This window comes from Heptranchias perlo, chromosome 25 (assembly GCF_035084215.1).
Source record: "Heptranchias perlo isolate sHepPer1 chromosome 25, sHepPer1.hap1, whole genome shotgun sequence".
Taxonomy (NCBI): Eukaryota; Metazoa; Chordata; class Chondrichthyes; order Hexanchiformes; family Hexanchidae; genus Heptranchias; species Heptranchias perlo.
The window spans coordinates 8152055-8167747 of NC_090349.1; the positions used below are offsets into that span (position 1 = coordinate 8152055).

The 15693-nt window shown below is 48.2% G+C and overlaps 1 protein-coding gene across 1 annotated transcript in view; it reads left to right on the forward strand.

Moving 5' to 3' along the window:
- ppm1f (protein phosphatase, Mg2+/Mn2+ dependent, 1F) overlaps window positions 1-15693 on the forward strand; it is a 65620-nt gene that overhangs the window by 37592 nt on the left and 12335 nt on the right. Inside the window, exon 3 of the mRNA XM_068005529.1 lies at window positions 11407-11606. Within this exon, the coding sequence (XP_067861630.1) occupies window positions 11407-11606 (200 nt within the window). The remainder of the gene's footprint in view (window positions 1-11406; window positions 11607-15693) is intronic.

Genomic DNA, 15693 nt, shown 5'->3' on the forward strand with positions numbered 1-15693 from the left:
GATCCAATTTGCCATATTCCCTTGGATCCCATGGGTCTTTACTTTTTTGACCAATCTGCCATGTGGGACCTTGTCAAAAGCTAAAATCCATGTAGACTACATCAATTGCGCTACCTTCATCGATCCTCCTTGACACCGCCTTGAAAAATTCAATCAAGTTAGTCAGACACGACTTCCCCTTAACAAATCCATGCTGACTAGCCTTGATTAGTCCGTGCCTTTCTAAGTGACAGTTTATCCTGTTCCTCAGAATTGATTCCAATAATTTGCCCACCACCGAGGTTAGGCTGACTGGCCTGTAATTACTCGGTCTAGCCTTCGCTCCCTTTTTAAATCGGTACAACGTTAGTAGTCCTCCAATCCTCCGACACTACGCCTGTATCCAGTGAAGTTTGGAAAATGATTGTTAAAGCCTCCGCTATTTCCTCCCTGGTTTCTTTTAACAGCTTGGGATACGTTTAATCTGGCCCTGGTGATTTGTCCACTTTCAAAGATGCTAATCCCCTTAATACTTCCTCTCTCACGATGTTTATCCCATCCAATATTTCACACTCCTTCTCCTTAACTTCAATCCCTGCATCATCCCTCTCCATTGTGAAGACAGATGCAAAGTATTCATTAAGAACCATACCCACATCTTTCGCCTCCACACATAGAGACCAAAAAGATAAACTAATAGGCCCTACTCTTAGTTATCCTCTTGCTCTTAATATATTTATAAAACATCTTTGCATCTTTGGGTTTTCTTTGATTTTACCTGCTAATATTTTTTCATGCCCTCTCTTTGCTTTCCTAATTTCCTTTTTAACTTCACCCCTGCACTTTGTACATTCCTCTAAGCTTTCTGTCGTATTGAGTTCCTAGTGTCTATCCTAGGCTTTCTTTTTCTGCCTTATCTTATCCTGAATGCTTCTTGACATCCAGGGGGCTCTAGATTTGGCAGCCCCTCCCTTTTTCTTTGTGGGAACATGTTTGCCCTGAACCCCTTGAATCACCCCTTTGAATGTCTCCCACTGCTCTGACACTGATTTACCTTCAAGTAGCTGTTTCCAGTTTACTTCTGCTAAATCACTTCTCAGTTTAGTAAAATTGGCCTTTCCCCAATTGAAAACTTTAACTCCTGCTGTGTCTTTGTCCTTTTCCATAACTATGCTAAAAGTAACTGTATTATGATCACTATCACCAAAATGCTCTCCCACTGCTACTTCTTCCACCTGCCTTTCTTCATTTCCTGGAACTAAATCCAGAACTGCCCCCCATCTTGTTGGGCTTGCTATATACTGGCTAAAAAAATTCTCCTGTATGCAATTTAAGAATTCTGTGCCCTCTATACCATTCATATTGTTTGTATCATTAGGCTAGTTGTTAATATTAGGCTAGTTGAAATCCCCTATTACTGCCCTATTGTTTTTGCACTTCTCAGAAATTTGCCTTCATATTTGCTCCTCTATCTCCCTCTGGCTGTTTGGGGATCTATAGTACACTCCCATTAGTGTGACTGCCCCTATTACTCTGCTTATATATTCTCAACTGAAGTTCCTAGGGTCCTCGGGAGTTGGATGAAGGTGTACATGTCAGAGAGTGCGTGTTTTTTTTTTAAAAAGTATCTTCAGTTTCTATAATTTTTTTTTGGCAGGGTGGGGGCTGCGGGTGGAAAGAGAGGAGATGGCCACCTCTTCACATTTGCTTTGTTACTAAAACTGTTTGATTTACCCAGGGAATTAATAGTCTGAGTTGTATGCAGGTCTTCAATGTGAGGATGACACCTATAGTTTTTAGCCAAAATTACAACGTGAGAGCTGTTCTAGAGATTGTGTTATACAATGGACATGGTGATGGTACAACAGTGGAGCTACAGGATTTATTGCCTATCAATGATTTTTAAACATTGATTCATTCTTTATAGTATCACTGTATCGTATTGGACACGAGCATATAAATGTCAACGGCAAGAAAAGGCCATTTGAAGCTCATTTTCTACTACCCCAATTCTTCCATTTCAATAATACTAATAGATCTCCTGTGACATTGCTCATGATGTTAGATTATACTGTTGGAGGAGGTGCAAGTGTATGGGAGTGGGCAAGCGGTACATATACTTGCTAAAAGGATTTGGAAAGAAGTTTGATAGATGTGCTTAGACAGAGCAAAGTAAGTGTTTTCTGATTGGTTCCTTGAAAAGAAATAAATATTGTCCCTCAACCACTTCAGGTAGAGAAATTAAATTTCTTCCCCTCACATACAGATTTATTTATTTATTTCTGTAACTAGTATGTGTGATGGAAGGGGGAAAAGGAAGGTTCTTCTGCTTTTCACTGTGAAACAAGGTATTTGTATTTGGTCTTCCACATGGGTACGCTGTGTTTTGGTAGTGTTTAGTGCATGGGCAACCCTCAATCATACTTTGTTCAACATGGTAATTGTCTGGAGTGATTAAAACTACTTTTATTCAGCCATAGAGTTGGTTTCAGCACTGCCAGCTGCGATATCAAATGGACAGACTACTTACAAAATGAACTTTTTAATAGTGAAACTAAAATCACAGATATTATGATATAGATCTACATTTGACAGCTATATTACATAAAAGTTAGGGCTCCTTATTTTAATCAACAATTGTTTTGCTTGCAATGTTAAAACATTATTTTGCCTTTTACAGTTCCTTCTGTTTCCTTAATTGTTATAGGTATAAAATGTAATGTTTTGAGCAAAAGAAATATTAATTATAGTTCCTTGCAAAGTTTCATTACATACAATATTAAATAGACAAGTGTTACTTTGGCTTACCTCTCACCTCTAAGTTAGAAGGTTGTAGGTTCAAGGCCCATTCCAGGACTTGTATACATAATCTAGACTGACACTTGGGGCTCGAATTTAGCAGGCCTGCGGGTTCCCAGCGGGTGGTCCTCCGGGAGCGTGGAAAACGCGGACGGCTAATTGTGTGCGTCCCCCACGCGATCGCGGGATAATTGGACCCATTAAGCCCTGCTTCCGGGTTCTGCGCTCCCCAGCTGCGTGCCGGCCGGCTGCGCATGCGCAGTACCGTCGACGCGATGTAGGAGCTCCAGTTAAAGGGGCAGTCTCCCAAAGCCCCTCCTGCTGCAAGCAAGAGGTCTGGGAGAATGGCTCAACAAAGGGGAAAGGCTGCGCCCCGTTTTTCAGATCTGGCACTGCAGCTGATGCTGGAGGGCGTGAGGAGGAGGAGGGAAACACTCTTCCCAGAAGATGGGCGCAAGTTCCCTGCCGCCGCAACCAGGAAGGCATGGGCAGAGGTGGCGGCGGAGGTGAGCAGCAGGGGCAACACCCCAAGGACTTGGGAGCAGTGCCGCAAGCGCTTCAATGACCTGACTAGGTCTGGCAAGGTGAGTACACCAACGCACCCTCCCACATCCCGTCCCCACCATCACGCCAAGCAGATCACAACCCCCTCCTGCACAGCCACCACTGCGCTCCATCAGCAATCCTCACAGCCACTCATTCACCATCCTCGCCGTGCACGCAAGTACCCACCGTCCCTGACCCCACCCGAACACTACCACACACCCCACTCCCCATGCAATGGGATGGGCACGTGGCCCACGCTTCCTCCCATCCGTTCCGCGCCACGCTCAACCCAACCACACCGATGCTCGATGCGTCTCACGATGCAAGACGCACCCACTCACACATCTGTGTTTGGCCTTCACAGGAGAAGAGAAGCAAGAACAATAGGGAAAGGGCACGCACCGGAGGTGGGCCGCCGCAAGTGGTGGAGCTCACCGACGCAGAAGTGGAGGCGCTCGACCTCGCCCGCACGCGACATTGCCTGTCGGTGGCCGATGGCGAGTGTGTCGCTGCCGAAACGGCCGGTAAGGGAAAGCTGACACTCAACACCCATGATCGCGAGTTACCGTCTCATCACCTGCCATCAGGCGCACTGTCAAGTTGGTCCACATGCCTCAAAGTGCCCTCTGTTCTCTTGCAGGTCCGTCTTTGGGTCAAGCGAGCGTGGAGGGCGATTCCTCAGAGGACATGGCGGTCTCTGAGGGTGCATCGTCACATCAGAGCCAACCATCCACCAGCGCAGAGACACGCACCTCGGTGGGTCCCCCTCGCCAACTAGTTGGGGTAGCACTTGTTGAGTCACTGCGCACGAGTGAGCATGAGCAGACCCTGGTGGCAGGGGCAGCCGCGGAGGGTCCGCGACGGAGGGAGCACTCATCTCCAGGCTCTGCTCAGCCGGACCCAGATGCTGAACCCAGGGGGCCACCAGTGAAAAGGAGAGTCGTCGAGGGCCACCAGCTAATTGCTGAGGTACTGGCAGAGGTGCCGCGCGCATTGTCCACAATAGCGCAGGCGATGGAGGAGTCACCTCCTGCATGTGGGCATTGGTGGCGCAGGCACAGGAGGGTACCGGCGACACAGTGTCGCGGGTAGGTGCGGGACTGTCTGCGGTGGAGGACAGGCTGGCCTCCCTCGAGCGTCACGCACAGCTCCACTTTGAGTCCTTGCAGGCCCTGACAACGTCTGTACGGATTCAGGGTGAGCAACATTCCGACGCCACCAACAGGCTGAGGGATACACTAGGGGTGGCCTTGCAAGGCCTCACACATGCCATCCAAACTGCCGTCCAGCAGGGTGGAAGGGGTGATGTGGGCCGAGGCCAAGAGAGGGATGATGGTGACCGGGGACATGGAAGCGGGGACGCCTCTCAAGGCGTCCCCACGTCCCACCCGTCGCCCACCTCTCAACCAGTACCCGCAATGGTGCCTCCTCTCCAGGTGGCCGAGTCTGCCCCTGCCCCGGTGCAGGAGGAGCAGTCTGTGGAGGTGCCCTCACGGGCACCGAAACCCAGGGGCCGTCCGCCAAAAGCATCTACCCGGTCAAGGCAAGAAGACGAGCAACCTGCCACTACCTCTGCTGGAGCCACAGGGGTAGCACCACGTAGGGGTTCCCGGAGAAGAATTGCAAAGGCCTTATAATCACAAAGGGAATACACCAGGGTGTTTATTATTTTGTACTTTGTTTCTTATATAATGTCACATTCCAGATATTAAATAGTCTATTCTCACCACTCCTGCCACCTCTCGTCCATTCTTCCGCGGCTTGTGCAATAGTTGCGTTCCGTGAAGGCCATCATGACGGCGAACACCTGCTGCCACCCATTGGGCACACTGCTGTGGGTGCAGGATTACTGGCAGCACTCTTCAGTGGAGGGGGCTGGTATGGCCGCTCGCATGTGCAGGTGAGGAGATGCGAGCGCCTCGCAGTGTCTGACTCTAGGAGAACCGTTGACGTATGAGTGCGTCCCTGGCCCGGCGACCATCCCGGTGAGTCGCGGCTCGGCGCATGGGTCGTCCAACATCCTCGGGCGCGTCCTCCGCCTCCTCCTCCTCCGCCTCCTCCTCCTCCGCCTCCTCCTCCTCCTCCTCCTCCTCCTCCTCCTCGCCTTCCTCAATGTGGGTGGCGGGTGTGGATGGGGCCTCCTCCAGCGGCACCCCTCTCTGTTGGGCCGTGTTGTGCAGGGCACAGCAGACAACTATGATTCGTCCCACTCTGAATGGTGTGTATTGGAGCGCTCCCCCAGAACGATCAAGGCACCTGAAGCGCATCTTGAGAAGCCCTATGGTCTGCTCAATTGTAGACCTGGTAGCAGTGTGGCTGTCATTGTACCGACGCTCCGGCTCGGTGATGGGGTTCCTCAGAGGTGTCATGAGCCACGTGTGGAGGGGATACCCCTTGTCGCCGAGGAGCCAGCCGTTGCCGGCGTTGGGTGCCTGCAGGATGGGCGGGACGGCGGACTCCCTGAGGACGAAGGCATCGTGGCAGCTGCCGGGGTATCTGGCGCACACGTGTAGGAATCTCTGGCGGTGGTCACAGATGAGCTGGGCGTTCATGGAGTGATACCCCTTCCTGTTGATGAACAGCCCTGGCTCATGCGGAGGTGCCCGTATTGCGATGTGGGTGCAGTCGATTACACCCTGCACCCGTGGGAAGCCGGCCATGGCATGGAATCCAACCGCCCTCTCCATCTGGCTGCGCTCGTCCATGGCGAAGTTGATGTAGTGGGAGGCCCTGCGGAACAACCCATCGGTGACCTGCCTTATGCACTTGTGTGCAGAGGACTGACAGACCCCGGTGATGTCCCCGGTGGCACCCTGGAAGGAACCGGATGCGAAGAAGTTGAGGGCAGTGGTGACTTTGACGGCGACAGGTAAGAAGATGCTGCTTGGTCCATCAGGGAGCAGCTCGTCGTTAAGGAGGCTGCAGATGTCGGCGACTACCTGGCGATTGACTCTGAGCCTCCGTATGCACTGCTCCTCGGAGAGGTCCATGAAGCTGAGCCTCGCTCTGTACACCCTGTGCGGAGGGTAGTGCCTCCTGCGACGCATCTCTCTCTGCGGTTGCCCTCCCTCCTGCTGTGCAAGTGGGTGTGCCGCAGCACCGTGTTGGGGGGCCCCACCTCTCCGAGGCGGACGGCGTGGACTGCGAGGCTGCTGGGGCTGGTCATCCTGTTCGTCCTCCGACGATGTCAACGCACCACCCATCTGGCAGGTGTTGGTGTGAGGGGTTGTGCAGGGTAGGTGGGTGGGTCCTCGGACTGGGGCTGCGGTTTCGTGTCGGTCTGTCCTCTGGCTTGGCGGGGGTTGGTGGAGGGCAGGGGTTGCCCTATGTGACGCGGTGGCCTCCTGCGTGGGTGAGGGCTCTCCCCCGTGGAGCGCACCTTGGCACCTGCCACAGGCTGCTGGCTGCAACACGCCTGGTTTGAAGGGTACTGTTTCCCCCAGTGTGGGAAACTGACTGCGTTGAACCTAAAATCCCACACTTCCTCTTTTGACAGCTGCTTCAGCTCATTAACTGACCACAACGAGCAAGTTAAGTGCTCTCAAGTGGAACCCCGCTGGCTTTAATTGCCTGCGGGATTCCCACCAGTGAAACCTAGGTGTCCTTTTTTGCAGGTGTCTTTATTTTCAAAATGGTGTTTGTAAGTACTGTAAATCGGGTGAGCCAAATATCCAGGATTGGCTGTATTAAGGGGAACAGATAGGGTGGATAGAGAGAAACTATTTCCGCTGGTTGGGGATTTTAGGAGTAGGGGGCACAGTCTTAAAATTAGAGCCAGACCTTTCAGGAGCGAGATTAGAAAACATTTCTACACACAAAGGGTTGTAGAAGTTTGGAACTCTCTTCCGCAAACGGCAATTGATACTAGCTCAATTGCTAAATTTAAATCTGAGATAGATAGCTTTTTGGCAACCAAAGGTTTAAGGGATATGGGCCAAATGCAGGTATATGGAGTTAGATCACAGATCAGCCATGATCTTATCAAATGGCGGAGCAGGCATGAGGGGCTGAATGGCCTACTCCTATTCCTATGTTCCTATCTCTTGCAGGGTTCCTTTTTTTTAACCCTCACCAGGGATCATGCCTAATTCTGGAGCCCTGCCAGCAGGTGTGATTTCAGTTCATTTTCTGTTCATTGGGTTTCCTAGTTCATTGCCACCCGGGGTCCTTTTCCATTGAGCGAGCGATGTCGTGATCCTGGGATCTGCTATGCCGGCAGCCTGCACAGGGGCGAGGTGGCTGCTGTGGGCCTTGAATGCCTGGGAGATCCCAGTAAGGGGGATTAATGTCCTGCAGATTCCTGTCCAGGATCCCCTCCCTCCTTGTGCAGCAGCTGCTAATGTTTGAAGTGCTGGGGAGTGGGTAGAGGGCTGTTAGCAGCTCAATACATACCTGACCTACTGGTGGAGTGAGCTGTGGTGTTGCTCGGTGTAGTTCCTGGCTTTTATTGAATGGGGAGTTCTTTACCCAGCATACATAGCGACAAAGAAATCACTATCTCTGGGATCGAACCGTGCAAGCATTCAATCCCAGAGATAGAGCAGTTTCTCTGAGCTATAGATGCTGAGTAAAGAGCTCCCCATTCCACAAAAAATATTTCTTTCACCCGCTGCCACCTCGCACTGACCTGCGTATCCCATGTTTTATATTGTAAATGGACTAGACGCATTGAAGGCTATCGTAGTTCATAATTTGCAAGTGTTCCAAGGTGCAGCTTGTATCTGTTACAATGTAAGTTATTTGGGACTGTCAATAAGTGGCCGTTTTTTGCAGGTGGCCATTTTTTGAGTGTCTGTTTGTACAGGTTCCACTGTAATTGGTACCTATATCTCATTTGCATTGCATGCAAAGGGTTGTGTTTTGTTATCTCATTTACTTGATTTTAATAAAGAAGTAGCAACCAGAGTTTCAATGTTTTAGTCCTCAAACTTGTATTCGAGGTAAAGGATGTATGACAATATCCTATAATAACCTCACATAAGGACAATAGGGATAAATGATAAACCTATACTGTATTTATCAACACATGGGGAATGAAGATGGTTGCTGAAAGGATTTTCATTAATTGTTTGGAACAATTTTATTGGTTCCTCATTTGCTATTGGTAGCTGTTTAATAGCCTGCTTTCGATTGGTAGTTTTCAAAATTCGTGATTGCTGGTTTGCATTCATGCTCATTGGTACATTCCATACCTGTGGTGAACACATCGGGCTCGATATTAGGAGGGAGGCAGCTTGGCAACGGGGGGTCGACTGGGCTCGTGGGTAACGTGCCCAGTGAATTCGGGGTGCTCCGCATGCCTAATTGAAGGCACTTACCTTGGCTTCCGGGTTTCGCGCTGGAAAGCTGCGCAGCGGGCGGACTGCGCACCCGCATCATAGGCTGTCAGCTGGTGGAGCCCTATTTAAAGGGGCAGTCCTCCACTGACTGATCCTGCAGAAAATAGGCAAAATTACAGCATGGAGCAGCCCAGGGGGAAGGCTGCTCCCAGGTATTATTGGATGGGGGGAGGGGGAGGGAGATCTTCCACCCGGTGGACGGGAGGAAGTGGCCTGCCTCTGCCACCACGAAGGCCTGGCTCGAGGTGGCAGAGGAGGTCACCAGCACCACCAACACACCACGCACCTGCATACAGTGCAGGAGGCACTTCAATGATCTAAGTAGGTCAGCCGAAGTGAGTACACTTGCTCGTTCCCCTACACTCCATCTGCCACATCACTGCCCCCACCCCACATCTCCTTCTGCACTGCCAACACTACTCTATCACATCACTCCTCATACCCATTCAAAGCTCATCCTCATCTTACCTGCACTTACTCACCTCGCCAGTACTCATCCCACCACTACCACTGAACCCAATCCTCATACAATCTCATGGCTCTATCTCATACTTACCCTCTGATGCGTCTCTTTCACGGTCAGCCTCACCCAACCTGCCGCTACATGTGCTGCAGCCACAGGGCATGCATCACATATGTGTAGTAGGAAGCGTAAGGCAAACGTGTCGTGAGCATGAAGGGGATGCACAAGAGTGTTTGAGGGTTTGTCATGGTTTTTACTTATATTTGATTTCTGATCAACTCACATTACATATTATATTGTCACCACTACTGCCACGTCTTTGCAAATCTTGTATGGTTTGTGCAATGATGCCCTTTCCTGAGGATCACCATGAAGACCCACACCTGATGCTACCCATTGTGTCACTGCAGAGTTGGCTGTAGGTGTATTTGCAGGGCTCTTTTGTGCAGACGACTGAGAGATGTCGGGGATGTCCCCGGTGGCACCCTGGAAGGATGCGGAGGAGAAGTTGTTGAGGGCAGTGGTGACTTTGACAGCGACAGGTTAGAAGATGGTGCTCGGGCCAGCCAGGAGCAGCTTGGCATGAAGGAGGCTGCAGATGTGTACAGCTACATGTCAAGTGACTCTGAGCCTCCGTGTGCACTGCTGCTCAGAGAGGTCCAAGAAGCTGAGCCTCTGTCTGTAGACCCTGTGGCAAGGGTAGTGCCTTCTGCAACACATCTCTCTTTGCGGTTGCCCTCCCTCCTGCTTTGCAGGTGGATGTGTCACAGCACTGTGTTGTGGAGCTCCATGTGTCAGAGGTGGCCGGTGAGGCTGGTGATGCTGTTCGTCCTCCGAGGAGGTCATGACTGCAGCTATGGCGGCCCCCATCCAGAAGATGTACGTTTGAGGGGGTCTGCAAGGTAGGTAAATGTGTCTGCACACCGGGGTTGAGGTTGCAAGTTTGTGAATTTTATTGTCAGGAGGAGAGTGGTGGAGGCAAAACTTTGTCCAAAGTGACAGAGTGGCCTCCTGCAATGAGTGAGGGTCTCATCCCCCCCCCCCCCCAACCTGTCGAATGGACCTTTGCAGCTGCCACAGGCTGGTGGCTGCAACACGTCCATTTCAACTGGGAGTGTTTCCCCCAGTAGGGGAAACACTCTCAGTTTAGTTGAAAATCCCACATCTTCTAAAATATCCTACAAATCAGGTGTGCTAACGACCTGAACTATCACATTAATTGCCTTAAGTGGGATCCCGCCGGTTTTAATTGCCGGCGGGAGTCCCGCATGCGAGGACTGCGCGCACACCTAAGCACGTCACTGGGGAACCCGGAAGTAGGCGAGTTGGAGCTGGACTCCGGACCCGCCCTGGGAATCCCCGATTTTCGGAGCCCCCCCCCACCACGAACCCACCCACTCGGACGTCCAAAAATTGAGCCCATGGTGTCAACTGTATTATAAAGAGCAGTAATGTGCCCACACAGTACTAGTGATTAACAACAGAGGAATGAAAAATGGATCTAATCCCTGGCAGAATGACTTTAACAAATATTGTAATCTAGTTACTTCCATTGAGGGACTAGTATAGGCATGATCTGCCTCCCTGCCCAAATGTAAACTCACCTCTAAAACACTTGCCAAGCTTCAACCCTCACCACATTTTCTCCTTGTTCACAAACTATATGCTTGTTATCACTGGAGGTAATGAATCCTGACTTTTCAAACTGCAGTGCAATTAGGAAGTTGCCTATACGCCGAGTTTTAACACTTAAGCATTACTAAAGCAGTTTCTAATTGTGCTTTTATGAACTGATCAAAACATCAGACTTGGTTGACAGACCTGAGGATCTTATTCATACATTCACTTAAATGAATGGAGAGTGAACAATAGTAACTTCTACCTAGGTTATGGCAGCACTTGACTTAAATTCGCTTTCTTGGCATAATTCATTTTTGAGCAGGTTTGGTTTTTTTTTTGCAATAGAAATTGATGGGAAGTTTTGGGGTTTGTAATATTTTGCTGACCTGTGCTTTTTTGCCTCAACTCTTGTTGATCACTGAGTAAGTTTGTGTAGGAGTGAGGATGTCAGCAAGATATATAGAAAACGGTTGCTTTCAATCAATTACTTAGAACTCTTAAACTCATCCTCTTAGAACTACTTTTCTCATCAAATCTCTTACTAAGAGGGAGTCCCTCCATTCTTCATAGCTAACTTGTCTTCACTGAATTTTATGCCTCTTCAGTATAATTTGCTTACTTGTTAGATTTCATCTAATTTGATTGTTCACTCTCTCACAGTGCTGGAAGGAGAACCAGTGGCTCGATCAGTCTTTAACAAATTACTGGGAGTCTGCAATGAATGGGTGAAAGAACCAAAGTTGCTGCATCTACCAAAGCGGTACTTAAAAGTGTCCAGTCACGCTATCCGTAACACACGGAGAAAGATGGAGGACAGACACGTAGCACTGCCTGAGTTTAATTCTCTCTTTGGCATTAAGGTAAGTCTGTGCTGTTGAACAAGACATTTTCTTTCTCCTCTGGGACCTGGGTTTCAATGTAGCCCAGACTGACTAGGTGAAAGTATCTAGTCTCTGACAGTTGTAAGAGTCCCAGGTTAAGTGACTATATGTACGGTTTCAGTCCAGTTTCTAGTGGGCACAGGTTCACGCCATAAAACTGGACTCATTCCCAATTATAATTGGCTAAATTAAATCAGTGGTGCTGCATGTTGATGTGCCAACACCTTGCACATAGGATATAAGCTTACTCCTGCAATTCCAATATATGGGAGTTCTCTTTTTGCTTTGAAGGCACATAAGGTCCTCTCCAGATGAGAAAAACATTTGAGGGATAGTACTCCAGTGGTTGGATCAAGCATGACTATGTCCGAGGTCTTAGAGCAGACTGCTTGCCTGACCTTCCAGTTGGGGTACGTGGTGCCAATGAACCAAAAAGAAGGGAAATTGAAAAAAAAATTACAATTGGATTATTAAGGTTTAGAAATGCATTAAGTTTGTTAGTCAAGCCTCAGCTGAGCTGATTAGTTTTGGCCAATGCTGATGTTTGGTTTTGAAATTTACATATTGCTACAGATGTTTTCCAGTAACTGTTCTCTACCTTTTAAACAATGGATGTATTTATTTTGTACAGTTATGTAGCATAACAAAGTGTAGTTGGGAGATTGCAATATTGAGGACAAATGTCTCTCAAAGTTGACTCTGGTTGTTGCTGGTGGAGAAAAGCTTAAGAAAAACTGTCCTTGAGTATTAATATGTCATAAATTTAGCAAAGTATGCTCCAGAGCCCCTAGCAATGATGTTTACATTGTCTCACAATTGTACAGCTTCCAAGGATGCATAGCCTGGCCCAGACAATCCACAGAACTCTGCAAATGTTAGAAGATAGGATAGCATCATCTAGTATTCCATTTCACAGAAAGACCTTGGAGTCTAATTTGAAGGAACGAGCATCAGTTCCAATCCAGTCATCAAACCAAGCACAGGTCATGGAGATAAAAAGAAAGCCAGCAATAATCAAAATCTGAAATAACAAAATGTGTTGGAAGAGAAAGATGGGTTAACATTTCAGATGAGAACCTTCATCAGAACTAGCAGGGTCAAATTGGAGATGTCCCATTACATGAATAGCTGAAGCAAGGGGAAGAGAAAGCAGTAATAGGGTCAAGAGTTCAAATGTGCTAACTACTTTTAACAAAGAGTACATCTTTTATAACAGGATAAGTGAATCCCACATAAGTACTGTTCTGGGTAAACCACTCAAAAAAAAGAGTGAACTTGCATTTATATAGCGCTTTTCACGATTTCAAGATGTCCCAAAGCGCTTCACAGCCAATTAGTTACTTTTTGATGTGTAGGCACTGTTGTAATGTAGGGAAACGCTGCAGCCAAATTGTACACAGCAAGGCCCCACAAACACCAATGAAATAAATGACCAGATATCTTTTTTTGGTGATGCTGATTGATGGACACCAGGAGAACTTACCTGCTCTTCTTCAAATAGTGCCATGGGATCTTTTTAAGTCCACCTGAGAGGGCAGATGGGGCTTCGATTTAACATCTGAAAGCACCTCCAGTTCAGCGCTTTCTCAGTACTGCATTGGACTGTCAGCCTAGATTGTGCTCCAGTGTCTGGAGTGGGGCTTGAACCTACAACCTTCTGACTCTGAGATGAGAGTGCTGCCTCTCAGCCAAGGTTGCCACGCTAATACAAATTTCCTCCATTTCACCCAATATCCATGCCCAGGCAGATCATACAATAGTAGCCATGGTGGCAGCCTTCAAGTTAAGATAATTAGTTTGACTAAGCTTCCTCTTTCAATAGTGTGGAGACAATAGTCTAGCAGGTCCTGTGGTTTTCCATTGATCAAAAAGAATCCCTGCATATAGACTATTTATCCACACAGACCCTATTATCCGGGAGAGGTAAAGTTAGCGGAAGCTAACCTCATGGCAGAATCAAAGGCCTCTGAGATCTTGATGGAGAAGCCAAGAATGTTGAGCCATAGTCAGAGGACTTTGTTTTTTCTCCCCCTTTTTTTTCCTGTCATTTTTCTTCCCTCTTTCTCCCCATTCTTTCTCCTGAAGGTATTAATTCTTTGCTAGGATACAGTAGGTGCCGATCGCCCTCTGTCACCTTGAAGCAAGTGCCATTCTTTGCAGGGAACGTAGACCAGAAATATTGGCAGGCTATTTGACATCAAGGGGCATCTCAGCTGAGCCCAATTCGCCTGACTTCCACACACTTGCTTCCAGCAGAGGTTACAGGGTAGATACTAGGAGAGGGAATCCTGGCTAAATTGCTTTTCTCTGCTTAATCTGGGGGCAAAGAGGCCAATTGTATTACCCCTATTACTGCCCCTGTTGATGTCAGCTCACTCTGCACAGATCAAGGATTGCACTTGGGATCTTCCTGATCTATATGATTCAGCTACTTTCCAACTTAATCACTGCCTCATGGGGGAGCTTGCAGTGCTGTCTGACAAGATCACAAATTGCTGCTTTCTTGTCTGTCCTGGGTATGTGGAATGTAAATACTGAATACAAATTAACTTTTTTGCGTAAAGCCAATTATTTCATCCCGGCAATGACGAGAGTCGAGCCTTGTGCATGCACGAGGGAGAAGGGAATAGAGGGATATGGGGACAGAGTGGGATGAGGCTTGTGTGGAGTATAAACACTGGCATATATCAGTTGGGCTGATTGGCCTATTTCTGTGCTGTAGCTTCTATGTAATTTGCTTATTGCTGCTGTACCAAAACTCAACTTCCCTTTAATGTTTCTGTAAATCTTGTTTAGGTTAGATCCTGGTCTGGAGGAACCCATGTGCCTCCTACATTGCTAAAGTTTTCATATCAATTGATCCAAAATTTCACCCACTGAAAATAAGAAATTTCAAATTAATCTGAACCTTGACCTATATTAAACTATTGTAAACAATTTTACAACACCAAGTTATAGTCCAGCAATTTTATTTTAAATTCACAAGCTTTCGGAGGCTTCCCCCTTCGTCAGGTGAACGATGTGAAATGAAATCCTCGAAATGAAATATTAAACTAGGAGTTGCAGCACCATTTAACTCTTGTCTTGTTTCAAATTCTCCATTTTCTCTTATGGTGATCGTTCACTGCAATGTACACCTAGTACTTGCAGCTATGGCTTTGAAAACAATTACTGTATTGAGGAGTACAGCACTCAGCACAGTTGTACACCTTGGCCCAGGGCCTACCTATTTTCTTACTGTCACATCTTGGATCAGTCAGTCTGGCAAATTATTTAAGTCCCTGTAAGATGGTTGCATTTTGGGGGGTGGGGGGAGTTGAAGATGCAACAAGTGATTAGTGTTTTATTGTCAGATAAACAGTAAAGTGCTGAACAAAGAAAAATAACTGTTAGCTAACATGGCAGGTCAGCTGGGACCTGTCACATGCACATTCTGTGCCATGTGGGAACTCCAGAACACTTTGTGTGTCCTGGAAAACCACGTGTGCAGGAAGTGCCACCAACTGCTCGAGCTCAGAATTTCTGAGCTCATGGGGTGGCTGGCGTCACTACAGTAGTCATACAGGAAGCTGAGAGTTTCATGGATAGCACGTTTCGGGAGGCGATCACCCCGCAGCTACAGAGAGTTCAGGCGGAGGGAGTTGGTGACCACCAGACAGACTAGGAGGAACAGGCAGGCATTGCAGGAGTCCCCTGGGAGTGTGGCACCCACAAACCGGTATACCAGTGAGGGTATTCACACCTCGGGGGAGTGCAGTCAGGAGCAAATCCACGGCACTGAGAGATTCGGCTGCACGGGGGCAAAAGAAATGCAGTTGTTTTAGGGGATTCGATAGTCAGTGAGATACAGGCGTTTCTGCAACTTCTGACGTGAGTCCCGCATGGTGTGTTGCCTCCCTGGTGTCAGGGTAAAGGACATTACCAAGACGATGCAGAACATTTTGGGGGAGGGGGAGAGAAACAGCCAGAAGTCGTGGTCCATGTGGGAACCAATGACATAGGAAGGAAAAGGGTCGAGGTCCTGCAGTCAGAGTTTCAGGAACTAGAAAAGAAGTTAAAAAGCAGG